The sequence below is a fragment of the Condylostylus longicornis genome, unplaced genomic scaffold (assembly GCF_029603195.1).
Source record: "Condylostylus longicornis isolate FDR11 unplaced genomic scaffold, ASM2960319v2 ptg000106l, whole genome shotgun sequence".
Taxonomy (NCBI): Eukaryota; Metazoa; Arthropoda; class Insecta; order Diptera; family Dolichopodidae; genus Condylostylus; species Condylostylus longicornis.
Window position 1 is genome coordinate 247,837 of NW_026578074.1, and position 15,050 is coordinate 262,886.

At 25.2% G+C, this 15,050-nt stretch overlaps 1 protein-coding gene across 5 annotated transcripts in view; it reads right to left on the reverse strand.

Moving 5' to 3' along the window:
* Window positions 1–5,895: 5,895 nt before the first annotated feature.
* LOC129614207 (serum response factor homolog) overlaps window positions 5,896–15,050 on the reverse strand; it is a 107,595-nt gene continuing 98,440 nt past the window's right edge. For all 5 annotated transcript variants that reach the window (XM_055528655.1, XM_055528654.1, XM_055528656.1 and 2 more), the window contains exon 3: window positions 5,896–6,375. In XM_055528655.1, coding sequence (XP_055384630.1) covers window positions 5,896–6,375 — 480 coding nt within the window. The remainder of the gene's footprint in view (window positions 6,376–15,050) is intronic.

Sequence of the window (15,050 nt, forward strand, 5' to 3'; positions counted from 1 at the left end):
ATTACATGAGTATATGGATAATAAAAATGCAATATGCTAATGATTTGCAAAATATATAGAAAAATTTAAAAAGCCATGCCAAAATAAAAATAGCATATGTTTTGTTTCTTTTATAAAGCAAACATTTCTCTTCAAAAAAAATGCAAAATGATATTAAAAAAAAAAAATTAAAATTCTTGGCTTTAGAATTTTGCATGCCAATTCGAGGAATCATGTTTCGAACATGATATGAAGAGCATATTTTAATTCTTTGACAGTTGAATACAATGCAAAACATGCAGCGTTATGGTATTTTTGAAAATGGAGTTCTTAATGTTAGAACTGCGAAGTTTTAAAAGTTTCAATGTACAAATTAAATGTACCGTTTTTAAAGCTTTGCAGTTCTAACTTTAAGAATTGTATTTTCAGAAAAAACCCTTACCTCACAAGTATAAATTTTGAAAGCTCTTTAAGAAAATCTTACGCACCCATATATCGCCGGCCAAATTGAATTCATTTACTGTCGAAAATTTTTTTTTTGCCTTTTCAAAGAAATGTAATTGTCAATTAATTGTCAAAAATATATATTTAAATTCCTACAATCAGAAAATATTTCTTAGACACATTAAATTCACAATAATAAAAAACATTAAATTCAAATAAAATTCACGAAATAATATTCAAAATATTTGCGATTTCTCTCTCTTTTCTTAATATCATTTTGATTTCCTTTTTGGTTTTTAAAAAGAAATGTAATTAATATTTTATAAAAAAAAAAAAAATAATAAAAATATGAATGTATTCTAAATATTAAGAAACACTTAATAAAATAAGAATATATATATATATATTCAAAATACACACACAACATTTTACAAAAATTTGAACAATGAACACGCTCATTTCTAAAAGTACCAATTTTTTCAATTCGAGTATCGTTTTTCTTTTTTCAATTATAAATGAAATTTTGTATAATCTCTTTCGCTTTGTTTAATTTAAATTTATACACTACATATATATTAATAATTTTTCTAATATAATATTTAATTATGAATTTATTTACAAAAAAAAAAATTAATAGCTTTTAAAAGTCATAATTTACAGTTTTTGAAAGAAAAATATTGCACTTCAATTAAGAAAAAAAATTATGAATTAAAAGATATTTTAATTAAAGAATATTTTTAAATTTATTCGAATTAAATTATTTGATTTTATTAAATTATTCGAAATTTACTTTTTTCACACTTAAATTGATGACACATTTTAAATCAGAAATTAATATGTCACTAACAAATTGTCATATTGTTTTGTCAATATTGCCATATTGATTATATTTTTGGGAAATTTTTTTTGCATTCATGCTTTCGATTTAATGCGAAAATTTGAAAAAATTAAAAGTCTTGTAAATAACATGACGTTTTAATGTTTAATTTGAAGACAGTGATGGCATTTATTACTATAATAGGATGATTGTAGTGAGCAGTTTTTGATAAAAACTAGGAAATTAACAATTAATTGTGAGACTTATTCGAAAGCCATGTATATACGAATCTTATAAAATTTCTTATACAAACTAAAATGATTAACAAACGAAAATTTTTAATAAATATTTCAAATTTATGAAGTTAAACTACTGCAAAACAGATTATTATGGTAATAGATTTTTAGACATAATAATGACAAGACTACCCACATTAATATTTATTATAAGCTTTAGGTAAATTTAAGTCAAAATTTAATCAACTAAGCAATCAGTTGAAAATTGTAAGTTAACCTTCCACAGTAAGTAATCTTCTATGCAAGTACATGAAAAAGCCTACAAAATTTTGTAATTGAATTGAATTCAAACGGAGATAGTTTTTGATTTTTGTATAATCAATTAAATATTTTTATTAAAGTAATTAACAATGAAAATTTGTGTTTACACCCCTAAAATTTGCTTTTAAGGCGCCACTTATTTTTTTTAATTATAATTTTGGAAATTTCTGTTCATTTGATTGACATTTCATGGCATAAATTTAAACGTTATTAATGTTGTGACACAGGAAAAAAAAAACATATGTCACCAATTACTTTTTGCAACAAAAGAATAAGAAAAACCAAAAAAAGTAAATTTCAAAATAAATTTTTTTTTAATGATTGTTTTTTTGTTATATACATTCAGTTTTAATTACACTTAATACATTAAATAATTTATTATACAAGAAAAAAAAGTACGCATAATTAATTTAACAAAGTAAGCATTTATTACATATAAATTTGCGCGCCCAATCCAAACCACCTATCAGATTGTTTGTATACGCGAGAAACGCGTCAATAGTTTTAATGGCACAAGAAATTCACTGCAATTTTTTTATTTTTTTTTTATTTTTGTTTTTATGAGTATTTATTATTATTGTTTTGTTTTTATTTCTTTTTTTTTTTTTTGTGTTATTATTTGATTAATAGAGCTAAGTTAAGTGTTTTGTATATATATTTTTTAAATTTATTGTTATATAACTATTATTAAAGAATATAGTATAAGATATTTTATATAGATAAATTATTTTTTGTTTAAAGTTCTAACTTTTTTTCTAATAATTGTCTATTTGTGCAGAGTTTTTTAAGTACATTTTTATTTAAAATTAAAAAAATTACATAAAAATACATTAAAAATAATAATTATATACTTTATTGTTTCAGCTTAACGTATGTTTTGCAGTATTGCGTTTATGAAATTGTTTTTGAAACGCAAATACTGCAAAACATTAAGTTTTCATAATGGCAATACTGCAAAAACTTTTCGTGATGGATATGCAATATATTATTTTTGATTTTTCTATAAAAGCAAAACAGTTCACTTGATTTAACTGTGCTATTTAAAACAATTTCATTATATTACTGATAATTGGGCCATGTTTATAGAAAACCTGAAAAAGCAACATTTACTATATGGCGATATAATCTGACCCATTGGTCATTTAAAATTAATCTGAATATAAAATATTGATCAAAATTTAATAAAATTTATTAAAACACAGAGAGATCTGCTTATATACAGATGTAACGTTAATTCGAAACATTTAGTATTTAAAATAGTTTTGCTGAGCAAATAAAGGTGAGCAAAACTGAAACTTGACATATTCAGTAACTGAAATACTAATTAATATACTTGAAAAAATTTTATATAAGAAAAGATAAGCTTAATTCAATTACTCAATTTTAACGCAAAATAAAATATTATAATTCTAAATTTTCAATGTATTCAAAAGTTTAATTTATAATTAAAAAATTTATTTTTAAATAAAATTAAATAATTATATATATTTAAGTATATATGTGCATTTAGTTTATAATATAACGATATATGTATAAGAAATTTAACAGAATGAAGTCATTATTAAAATAAATAAAAAAAATATATAAAAAAAAATAATATAAAAATGTCATCGCAGTATGCTAATTTAATGCGCAGTATAGATAATAAAATTTTTTCGAAAATAATTTCTTTTATTATTTTAATTGAAAACATTCTGCAAAATCAGTCTTTTTTACATTTTTTGCAAGTAGGTATGTATTATAATTACTCATTTATTAATAAAAATGCATTAATGTATATATTATAATATATAGAGAGCTCTGTTACGTAACAGTATTATAACAAGAATTATTACGCACGAATACTATGCTAATTTTGATTATAATCTCTCGAATTTAAAATTATAAGTTTGCGTTATTTCTCATTTTTGATTTTTAATAATTCGTTTTGATTTTCGAATACATACTCGTATTCTCTCTCTCTGCATTTTTTTTTTCTCTTTTTTCCTAAAATGGCACATAATACATATTAAAATTTATCTTTTGTTTTTTTTATTTAAATATTATTTTTAATTAATAAAAATACTATATCATATATTATAAAAGAGCAATATATAAATTGACTAGTTTAAAATAGTTTAATTAAATTTATTATAATATTTAAATAAAAAAAAAAAGAATAAGCCACATGCGCACAAATATAATTTTTTAATTAATTATTAAGAATAAAATTATATAGTTTAAAAGCTCTTAAATAATAGTATTATTAAGTATTTTAGTTTAGTAATAATTTAGTTAAATAGACGTATGTTATAATTTTTAATGAAAATGTCACAATCTCACTTTATGTTAAATTTATTAGTTTTAAGTATATGGGCCAAGAAAAATATAGCAACTTATTCTGAGTATATTAAATCACTGAAATAGTAAAAAATTTTAATTTAGTAATTTTAAAAAAACATTCTTAAATAGACGCGAATCATTCGTATATGAATTGTTTCCCCCTTCCAGCCTTAGGCCCTTCATACGTTGACAAACTGCAGTATAGCAGCCGCATCCCACCCAGCCCCCTGATAAGCTACAGTATAGCAGCCATATCAAATTGTGAGATCCTCCCCGGGGTTACAAAGACCCCTCCCTTGAAGCATCTCAGTCCCAGGCAAACAACCGCCTTGCACTCACACAATAAGTACTCAGGGTTTCGTCCTCTTACAGGCATAAACGGCAGACTTCATTCCGCACCCTGCCCATCCTTTTCGGATGGACCATCGAGGGACAGTGTCCAGTGAAAACCCTCACCAATAGCCTTAAATCTGAACGACCAAGCATGACCAGCTTTCGTCCACCCCCTAGTTCCAGCGGAGGCACAAATTTCTTAGAGTTCGATAGGCCCGGGCAATCGTTACAATATTTATGAGTTAGTTTGTGTTTATAATATAATGTAATATCGAATTTTTTACGATAAATATGAATCATTATCACTTAATGATTTGATATACTTTGAATAAGCCTAATTATTTATTAATTTATTGTTTATGGGAGAATAGATTTTTATTATTTAATTATTTATTCAATTTTACTTCGTTTTTGTTTTTAAGTATGATTAATTATTTTAAATATTATTATGAATAAGTGACGCCATTTTTTTCATCCTGCTTTCAATAATTTTATATAAAAACTAATTACTAATTTGTACGACTTTTAAAAGCTCTTCAAAATTATATAGTGTTATATTTTATGTATTTTATTTATTTTTAATAAAAAATAATAATTTATTTTACTATTTATATTGTATTTAGTTAAAGCGAAAATATATTTTTTTTTTTATTTTAATTGAATTGAAGAATATGAAAAAAGGAATGTCATCCACAAGTTTTTTTAGGCCATTATATTAAATATAAAAGAATTTTTTTTTTAAATTTATATTTTTATATTTTTGCAAATTTAATTCATATTTATTGTATAACTAGAATTAAATATTATTTAATTATATTATTCTCATTTATTTATTTATAAAAAAAGAAAATTCTTCATATTAAAACTATTGTTAATTAAATTAAATTTATAATTATTATAAAAAATAATTCTTCTAATTAATTTGTCGTATATATGCGAATCGTATTCAATTTTTTATTTATTTTTCTATTTTACTCAATTGTTTTTTATATTTTATATAAAATCGTATTTAAAACTGGACAGCCTTAAAAAATTGTATATATTTTGGACTCATTCAAGAATGTACAAAAATCAACTAATCAAATAAGTAGAGAAATAATTTTTCTAAATATTTTAAATATTAAAAAAAAAAAAACAAAAAAACAGCAAAACATTTTTCGTTTTTTAAAAAGTTTCTACAATTGATTTTATTCATTCCTGAATAATAATTTAATTATACACCCTATTATATATAATTACATATATACATATATATTTTTATTTCATTTATTAAAAAACAACAAAACAAATAATATTACAAAAAAAAAAAACTCTCTTTTAAATAAAAAAAAAATAATTTTAGAATGAATAAAAATATATATGTAAAATATATACGTATATATTAGACACACACGCATATAGTTAAAAAAAAAATAAAAAAAAAAAAAAAAAACAAAATTCTCTCTACCGTTGTGTATGATGTGCCATTGAATGTGGCACATGTGGTACATGAGAATGATGCGTATGACCACCATGTGGTGCATATGCTTGTGCATGTGATAAAGGTGATGGCTGTCCACCTGAATATGGTGATTGCATTAAACTTTGTTCTAAACCATAATGGCTTGGTGCTTGTGGATGACCTAAATGAGCATGTCCATGATGACCATGACTATATATTAATTGTCTTACTTTTGAATCTTCATCTGCTATATTATAACTTAATTCTGTTTCTTCAAATCCAGTTGCTGACATACGTTGATCACCGGTACCACCAGTTGGCGGTGGATCCGGTGAATTTAAACATGTTTGAATTAATTGTTTACCAGCTTCTGATGTTATCATCGGTTGTAATTTACGTGTTGCAAATGTATAAACATGACCAGTTTCTGATGCTACTAATAACATTACTTGTGTACCAGTTAACGTTGATAATTCATAAGCCTATATCAAATATAAAAATAACAAAAAAAAATATTATATTAATAATTTATTTTAATTAAATAATATTAAATAAAATAATTATATTTTAATTAAATTAAATAAATGAAATATTCATAAAATACTACCTATACTATCACTATTATTTGTCGTGAATTATTGTGAATATATCGCTATTATTGAGAATTTTTTTAACCATTTTAACATTTTAAGTAGTTCAATTCTAATATTCATGTAATGTTTTCTATCCCTGAACTATCATACAGGCGGCTATAATTAAAGCACTATGAACATTGTTCATTCCCTCTTCATTAATTTTAACTATAATTTCTAATTCTCAATTTTCAAAAAAAAAAAAAATTTATAAATTGAAAAAACTAATTAAATTAAGTAAAATAATTGAAATCACTTTAATTGTAAAAAAATAATGGACAATTTTAATGACTTTTCACAAAACAATAAATAACAATTGTGAAAATTAAATGAGAGGGAAAAAAATTTATTCATTGTGAATATGAAAAATGAAAAGATAAAAAAAATTTTTTGCATAATTTAAATTTTTTTTTTGTTGCTTGTCAAACCCGTATTCAATTTCATTGTCGCTCTTTAAAAAAAAAAAGAGTATTGAAAAGAAAATTCCTTTTAATTCGCACTTGTCCAAAAATAATTGATTTCTAAGAGCGGAAATCATGGAAAAATATAAAATTGAAAAGTTGAATCCAGCACATAATCTTATAAATTTAATAAAACTCTGCACTTGTTTAGAATTTTTAAGGTTTTTTCGACGGGATTCTTAAACGTTTGTAAGTAAATTTTAACAATTCGATAAAATCACTGCGTGTCGCACTACAGAATCATTGACCACACCTAAACCCTTATTTTAGATCTAAAAATTTGGTATAACAGTTGACAAAATAGTTCTTTATATTACATTTTTTAAAATTGTAAAATAATTTAAGTGTGCATTTGACATTTTACCAAAATTAAAATATTCTTAATAAATTTTTAAAGCAGTTTCCACTTAAAGTCATACATGTAAAATTTTCATTTAAAAGTCACTACCAAACTTCACTTTTGCTTTTTATTTTGTCAAATTTTTAATATCATATTGAAGTTTAAATTTTAATTTTATTTATCAAGTCTCAAACATAGAAAGAAAATCTGAAATTCAAATAAGTATGTATTTTGATTTTGAGTACTAACGTTTGAGTATTTCGTTCAACTATCTATTAAGTGAAAATCTCAACATTCATTTCTCTTTTTTCTCTCACCTATATTCAATGATTTACGTCTTCTTCCTTCAATTGATATTTTTCAGTTTTCCTGTTGAATTCATTTGATTTTTTTCAAGAATCAAAAAATAATTCACGCACGAACTTTTGCGAACTGATAAAAAAAAAAAAATCTTTTCCAAAAAATATTTTATTCGATTTTTTTTTTTTTTTTTTTGATTTTTCTTATTGAACTTTAAAGAATTTTTCATTTCTTTTTTCCTCCTCCCGCATTTCTGTATCTAACCTAACCTTTCTCCGTTATGGACTTAAGTATAATCAAAATAAAAAAGAGACAACAAACACATATAAAAATTGTCCTACATTATCTATTCAAAGCACGCCTTCAACATTATTATTATAAAAAGAAAAATGAAAACAAAAAAAAAAATCAAAGGAAAATTTTTTTTTATGTCGAAAAAGAAAGTAAAAAAAAAGCAACAAAAGAAAAAGGGATTGAAAAATAATACGGAAACAATAGAAAAGAACAAGAAAAAAAAATAAAAATAAAAATTTATTAGAAAAACGAGATTTAATACACTGATCACTTTTACAAAAATATTATTGATTACAGGTGAACACATTTTCAAAAAATACAGAGTCACAGAAAATAAAGTCTTCTTTAAGTTCAAACTTAAATTAGTAGGTCATTAAAATTAAATAAGTATATATGGGTATTTAAAATGTGTGAAACAATAAAATTATAATTGAATAATTCTAATTAATTCTAGTTCTATTATAATGAATTTAATTCTAATGTATACAAATAATAATAGCTATATAACTACAGCTCCTGTTCTCACTATAGCATTTATATAATATGTAATATATTCTCTTTTCTCACGATTAATAGTGATTAATAAAAGTTGAACATAAACTAAACTTTTTACACTCTTTTAATATTGTTCTTCTCCTCTCTGTAAAGCAAGTATTTTGCTCTGCTGTTGCTCCTCTCTATATATTACAAGTTTAATTATTTTAATAAACATTTATTAAACATTATCTTTACAACTGATCTGCGCGAAGTGTTCTTAGGGCGACCGTCTGCATGTCGTTGATCTTGTAGGAGAGAGACAGAAGGTGAGCGGGCGACTTGTAATATGTCGTCTACCACAATTGCAAAAAGTAGCGGTGGAAGTGGACAACACTGCTTGACTCCTGATTGGGTTGGTAAATGACTCACTTATATTTCATCTACACATTACCGTAAGCTCGGCTTCTCACAGCGCTCGAATAATGCAGATTATTTTGTCTGGAATTTGCCTGTCTTTTAGTGCTTTCCATTGCGCTCAATTATGTCTACAGCCTTCTTGAAGTTAATGAAGAGCATGTATAGTGGTGCTCTTTACTCTATTGACTGTTCGACTATTATTCGAAGTGTGTTCGCTTGATCGAACCGATGCAGACGGAACCGAGCATGTTATTCACGTATTGTATCTTTTATTTTTCTTATAGGCAATTCTGGATAATTGTTACCAATACCTTGTATACTATATTTAGTAGTGTAATGTCTCCATTGTTCATGAAAAGGCAATTCTGTATTGCCTTTTTCATGACTGCGTAATCTTTTCTTCACTCCAAGCTCGTGATAAATGTGTTGCTAACAACACCGTCATATAACTGCGTCTGCAGAATCTCTGCTGTTACTCCCTGCGGCCATGTAACGTTTGAGTCCTGCTTTGGTTCTTTTTATTTTACTGATGTTCGGGGAATCTTCAGAAATTTTTAAGTTTTCTTATGTTCGAATTGGGTTACTATCATGTATTTTTTCGCTGAACACATATTTATAAATCTTAAAGTTGTGAGTTTGTTGTAGATGCTGTCTTTCATCTCCTCATCGCCTCGTTTTTCCGGTATCGAAGTGATGCATCAGAGTTGACTACAGAAATGAGCTTGGATAATCCGATTTGCAAAGTTGGTATAAATTTTTTACTAATAATTATGGCCGCGCTTTTACCACCGGTATATTTTCTACTATATATCATGGTGTTGACATTTAATGTAGCTGACTCTCCATGATTATTTTACCTCTTTTCACTTATCATCAAAATATAATTTTTTTTTATTTGATTTTCTAATTTCGATTTTTTGAGAATAATTTATTTTCTAATTGTTCAAGCCTTGATCCTTCACAAAGAGTACGACCGTTCAATTGTAACATGTATATGTACAAGTCATTTGTTATGCACATTTCACAAACTTCGAAGTTTTATTATGTACATTTTATTACTCAGTAAATATAATTGACACCATTTCTTCCTGCTAAAGGCTAAATTTATCATAATTATTACAATTTTTAACATTGGTACACATAACATAGATCAACACGCATATTCAATACATACATATACATAATGTGTATATAAAAGTAACAGTTATGTAAGAGTAATTATAGAGTGAAAAATTTTTCTTTTTCTTAATTTATTGTTTACTTTATTTTTATCTTGTTCATTAAAATTATTACTAAAATATTTGTGCAAGATAAAATGAAATTAAACTTCAGTAATGTAAGCACAAATTAAGTATGAAATTACGTGCTTTTTTTGTAATTAATTAATTGCATTTAATGTTCAATGCATTAGGAGTTCCAAGATAGTTTCTTGTAAAAACGAATAACTTTTATAAGAAAGCCATTTCTTTTCTTTTTACATTCTACGGTTTACTTGACTCTTTAAAACGATGAATTGAAGTGCTATCAGATTTATTGTGTACTTGTTAAAGAACCTATATTTTCCCATCTCTTTAGCACATATCTTAAAGAGCAATTACATCTGACGTAGTCAAAATTATAGCCCACGTTCAATATAGTCAACCAAAAGAAAAAAAACATTTTGCTTTATAAGCCCCATTTCCTAAACCAACTGCGATTGAGACATATTGTGTAATAGTTTCTTTCCTTACTACTGAAGATCTACAAAAATTGTATGTTAATGTACCTACTATAGGGGAAACACCATGTACATATCTACTTTGCTATCTCTACTGAATTTTGTGTACATGTAAAAGTCCCATTCATAAAACTTAATAAAAAATCTTTTCAAAAAATAATTTTAATAAAATTTTAGGAACTAAATTTAATAAATTCACCAAGATTACAAACACATGCACTAAAATACAACTAACTATATTTAATTTAATAACATTGCAAATGCATTTCGTCCTCATAAAAGATCCTGAAGACGCTTTTTCCATTTTTCTCGAAACTTAACACCAGTTATTATAGTTTTAAAGCAAGAATCTTATATGCGAAACATAAAAAAATTATATGAAAGAATAAAATATCCTGATGAAGTTTATTATCCTTTTAACAGTTAGCAAAACATATAGGTATGCATTTATGTTTATTGTAAAAACTTTAGACAAGTAAAAAAGAAAATTATGATAAAAATGAAAACATGAAACGAATAAGAATAAGTGAAGTAAAAAGAGATAACAAGAACAAATCACTTCTTCTCTTCTGTGAACATGAGAAGAGATTAATTAAGCGACACGATCGTAATTACGAATTTTTCTTTTTTTTTCAGGTTTTGTTTTATTTTGCATTTTTTTTTTATACTGCTTTCGTGTATTCTTACCATTTTATGAAAGTTAACAAAAACTTGACTTATTTTATTTGACATTTTACACTTGAGAATAACGATAATGCCGCCATCTACACAGTAAACTAAGCAACAAATTAAATATTTCTCGAATTTTAAAATAAAAAGAAATATAATTTAAATTTTGCAGGTGAAAGAAGATTCGTCAAGCAGGTAAAATATAAAAAAATTTCTTTATTAAAAGTTTTTATTAAAAATTTTATTATTTTATAAAATATTTGCAAATGCAAATTATTCATTTACAAAGATTCACTCCGATAGATGGTTCTTATATCATTATAATGACAATTAAATGACAAATATTTTGATTTGTGTAAATTTTATAGGTTAAGTTTTATACCTCTATAATTAAATAAATATTCTATTTACAAACTCGCCTCTTTCATTTCTCATTTTGAGCAAAAGGAGTCTAAGCATTTAAGGTAAACTATTAGAAGGTACTAAATTAATGCAAAATCGAAATTTGTCGAAAACTGTTCTATTCAAACTATATGTTTCATAAAACAATTATATTTGAAAAAAAAAAACTGACTGTTTTACAATGAATTTCTTAAATTAGGTGAATCTTTCAACAACAGTATAAACCTCATCAAAGAATCATCTTTTATGATGCCCAGAGGCACTCCTCTGTAACAACACCGTAGTACACAATGAAAACAAATTCTACTTTTTTTTTCAAAATCGTAAATTTTTCACAAAATTTATGAGCCTTAATTTTGTTTCAATATTTACTTTTTCTGTGACGTATTCTTAAAAATTTTACTGCTGCTCAATTACATATTGTATTTACACTTAGAAAAAATTCTTGATATTAGATTTAATTATAATCTAATTTGATCTAATTTACTGAGACTATTGAAAACTTTGGACAACAATTTTTTTCTGTCTTCATCAACAATCTGAAAAAATACTGTACTCTAAAAATCTCGTTATTCCAGTTACGTATATACAATTAATTTTTTATCACTAAAATTACTAACAAACACAATTATATTTTGTATATTGTCGATTGTAGATTGCAGAATGGGGTTATAATGCCCCGCGACCTAAAAGATCTATTGTGCCCCCCAGCACGAGCGCCTAGTGTCTTGCCTAGAGTACCCCCTCACACTTCTGAAGAATGATGAATCCGAGCAACTTTTCCGGAGTGATTTCTTACAACGGCATGCCCACCAGCCAGGACGTACCCAAACCGATTCTGTGGAACAACGCCCCACGCACACTGCGAATGTGCACCGGAATTTCTTCCGTTTCACTGCAGTATCTTCAAGACCCGTTGGTCTACAGGCCCAGCTTGCTTAGATGTTTTGTAAGCTTGCTGTATCCCGTCAGGAAACCCGTTAAAACCAACACATAATTCCGTAGCATTCTTATGATTGCCTTATAGCGCTTCCGGTCGTAAATACTCAAAAGCACCATCGTTTACCGAAGCCCGGACGCAAGCTCCATAGCCTCGGCTTTTTTTTTCTTTTCAATTATATTTTACAAAATTTCAAATAAATTTACGAAATTTTTAAACTCATATCTAATAACAAAATTTTTCTGAGTGTTCTTTCTCAAATATTATATAAACTAAAATTTCTTGTTACATCGTGGATCGCAAGCAAAAAAAAAATACAAACTACAAAACACGGCAATAGTCGCCTAAATTGCTTGATTTAATGATGCGCTAAAAACTGCACAAAACAAATAATAATCTCACACTTTCTGACCAGACATCGACCATTCCTTCAACCATACGTGATATAATAAGATTATATTTTATAGTGTTGGCGGCTTTTAGACAAAAAAACAAAAAAATTCAACATAAATTAAAACAAAAAAAAAAAAAAAAAATATTGTAATAAAATATTTTTTAAAATAACAACAGTAAAAATATTGACAGTATATAGAATACACAAATAATCAAACACACAAAACCAGAAGTTAAAATGAAATGAAAACATTTTTCATTAAAAAATGTCACAATTTATTAAATAACGCAAAGAAAACACACTCAAATGTTGAAAACAGCACAGAAAATAAAATTGCAATCAATTTAGGAAAAAAAAAACCAACAAAACATAATGAAAAACTGAATAAAAAAAAACATGGTGTACACGGTACCATCGCACCAAACATTCCAACATTACTTTTTTTTTTTTGTACCATTGTACACACAAAAAACTTTATTACAAAAAAAATATTCTTTTGTCATTAAATTCAATAAAGATTGCAATAATTTCCATTAAAATGTTCAATTATTATTTGTGTTATTGTTGTTGTTGGTTTGAATGTCCTGCGAATAATGAAATAATAATGTCAAAAAAATATTTTATAAAATATTTTTATTACCAATATAAATTCAATTTTTTTTCTTCGGTTTTTAAATAATTAACCAGTATGGATGATTTTTAGTATTTAATTATATTGTGGGATCAATTCAATTATTTTTTTATTGAAATCACTTTTTTTTTTTAAATTTTTTAACGAAATAACAAGTTTTAAGTAGCCGAATTGCACAATATACAATTAAAAATATTTCGATAATTCATTACAATCCCATGATATCATAGAAATATTAATAGATGATGCATTAGAAACTATTTGATGAAACATTTTGATGTTAGATTAGATGAAAGTCATTACCATAAAGTACATCTAGACCAGGAAGGACCGCACAAGAACCATACCGAATTTTTCGGAAACAAAATATTTCCTTTATTGGGCCTTGTAAATGCTAAATATCCGTAAGACAGAACGAGATCCTCACGTACCGTTGTTTGCACTAGACTCACATTCTAAGTATTGCATCCATTGGTGACAAATTCGTACATCATAATATCAAAATTCTTTGTGAAGAGAATTAAACATTAATTGATAACTATATTTTTCATTCATTTAGTAAATTCATAAACTGGATCTCAAAATTTTGCAGCTCATTCATATTTTTAATAGTCAGAAATTTTAAAGGACACAGTACTTATATTACGTCATAATCTTACTCCCACAGATTTTAGTTCTCTTTTTTACTCACTGCACGGACTCGCTTCGCGAAAATTACTTCGTAAAACCTCGTAAGTCATTAAAATATAGTTGAAAATCACTCAATTAATTTTACACATTCATATTTTTACAAATTAATATTATATGTTCGGATTTTAAACTCATAAATTTTCACTCATAAATTCTCACTAACACTCTCTCTCTCTCTTATGTTCAAAAACAAGAATAATATGTAATAAAATCTAACTTTTTCCAAATTCTGCATAATTTCTAAAAGTTTCCTAGAAGTATAAAAAATTTTCATACTTTGTTATATTTTCCCAGTCAAATGCAGGAATTCTATTATCTATAAAATTTTTCTTTAAAATTCAACACGTAAACTTTTTTCAATGTTCATCTTCTTATCAAAATATAAAAAACCAAAACTTTATTCTATAATATTTTGTTAAAAATCGTGAAATCTATACACGATATAATAGTTAAAAAAGAATAACAGAAAATTTATAATTGAAATAATGTGTTATACTAATAATACACAATAACATTTAATCTAGATCTTAAATTAATCTTTGAACTCAATCTTCTTCAAGATTTTAAATTATGGGTTTAAATATACCTACACATTTATAAGTGTATGCAATTATAATAAAACATAAAAAAAAAAATTTTTCATTATCGTTACAAGGGATAAAATATAACATACACATGAAGTTATAAGGAAAGAAAGGTAAAATTTTCAACAATAAACAATATTACTTACAGGCACACGTACATATTTACAAATACATTCATATATCGTTCCATAAAATTGTGGTGAAATTTA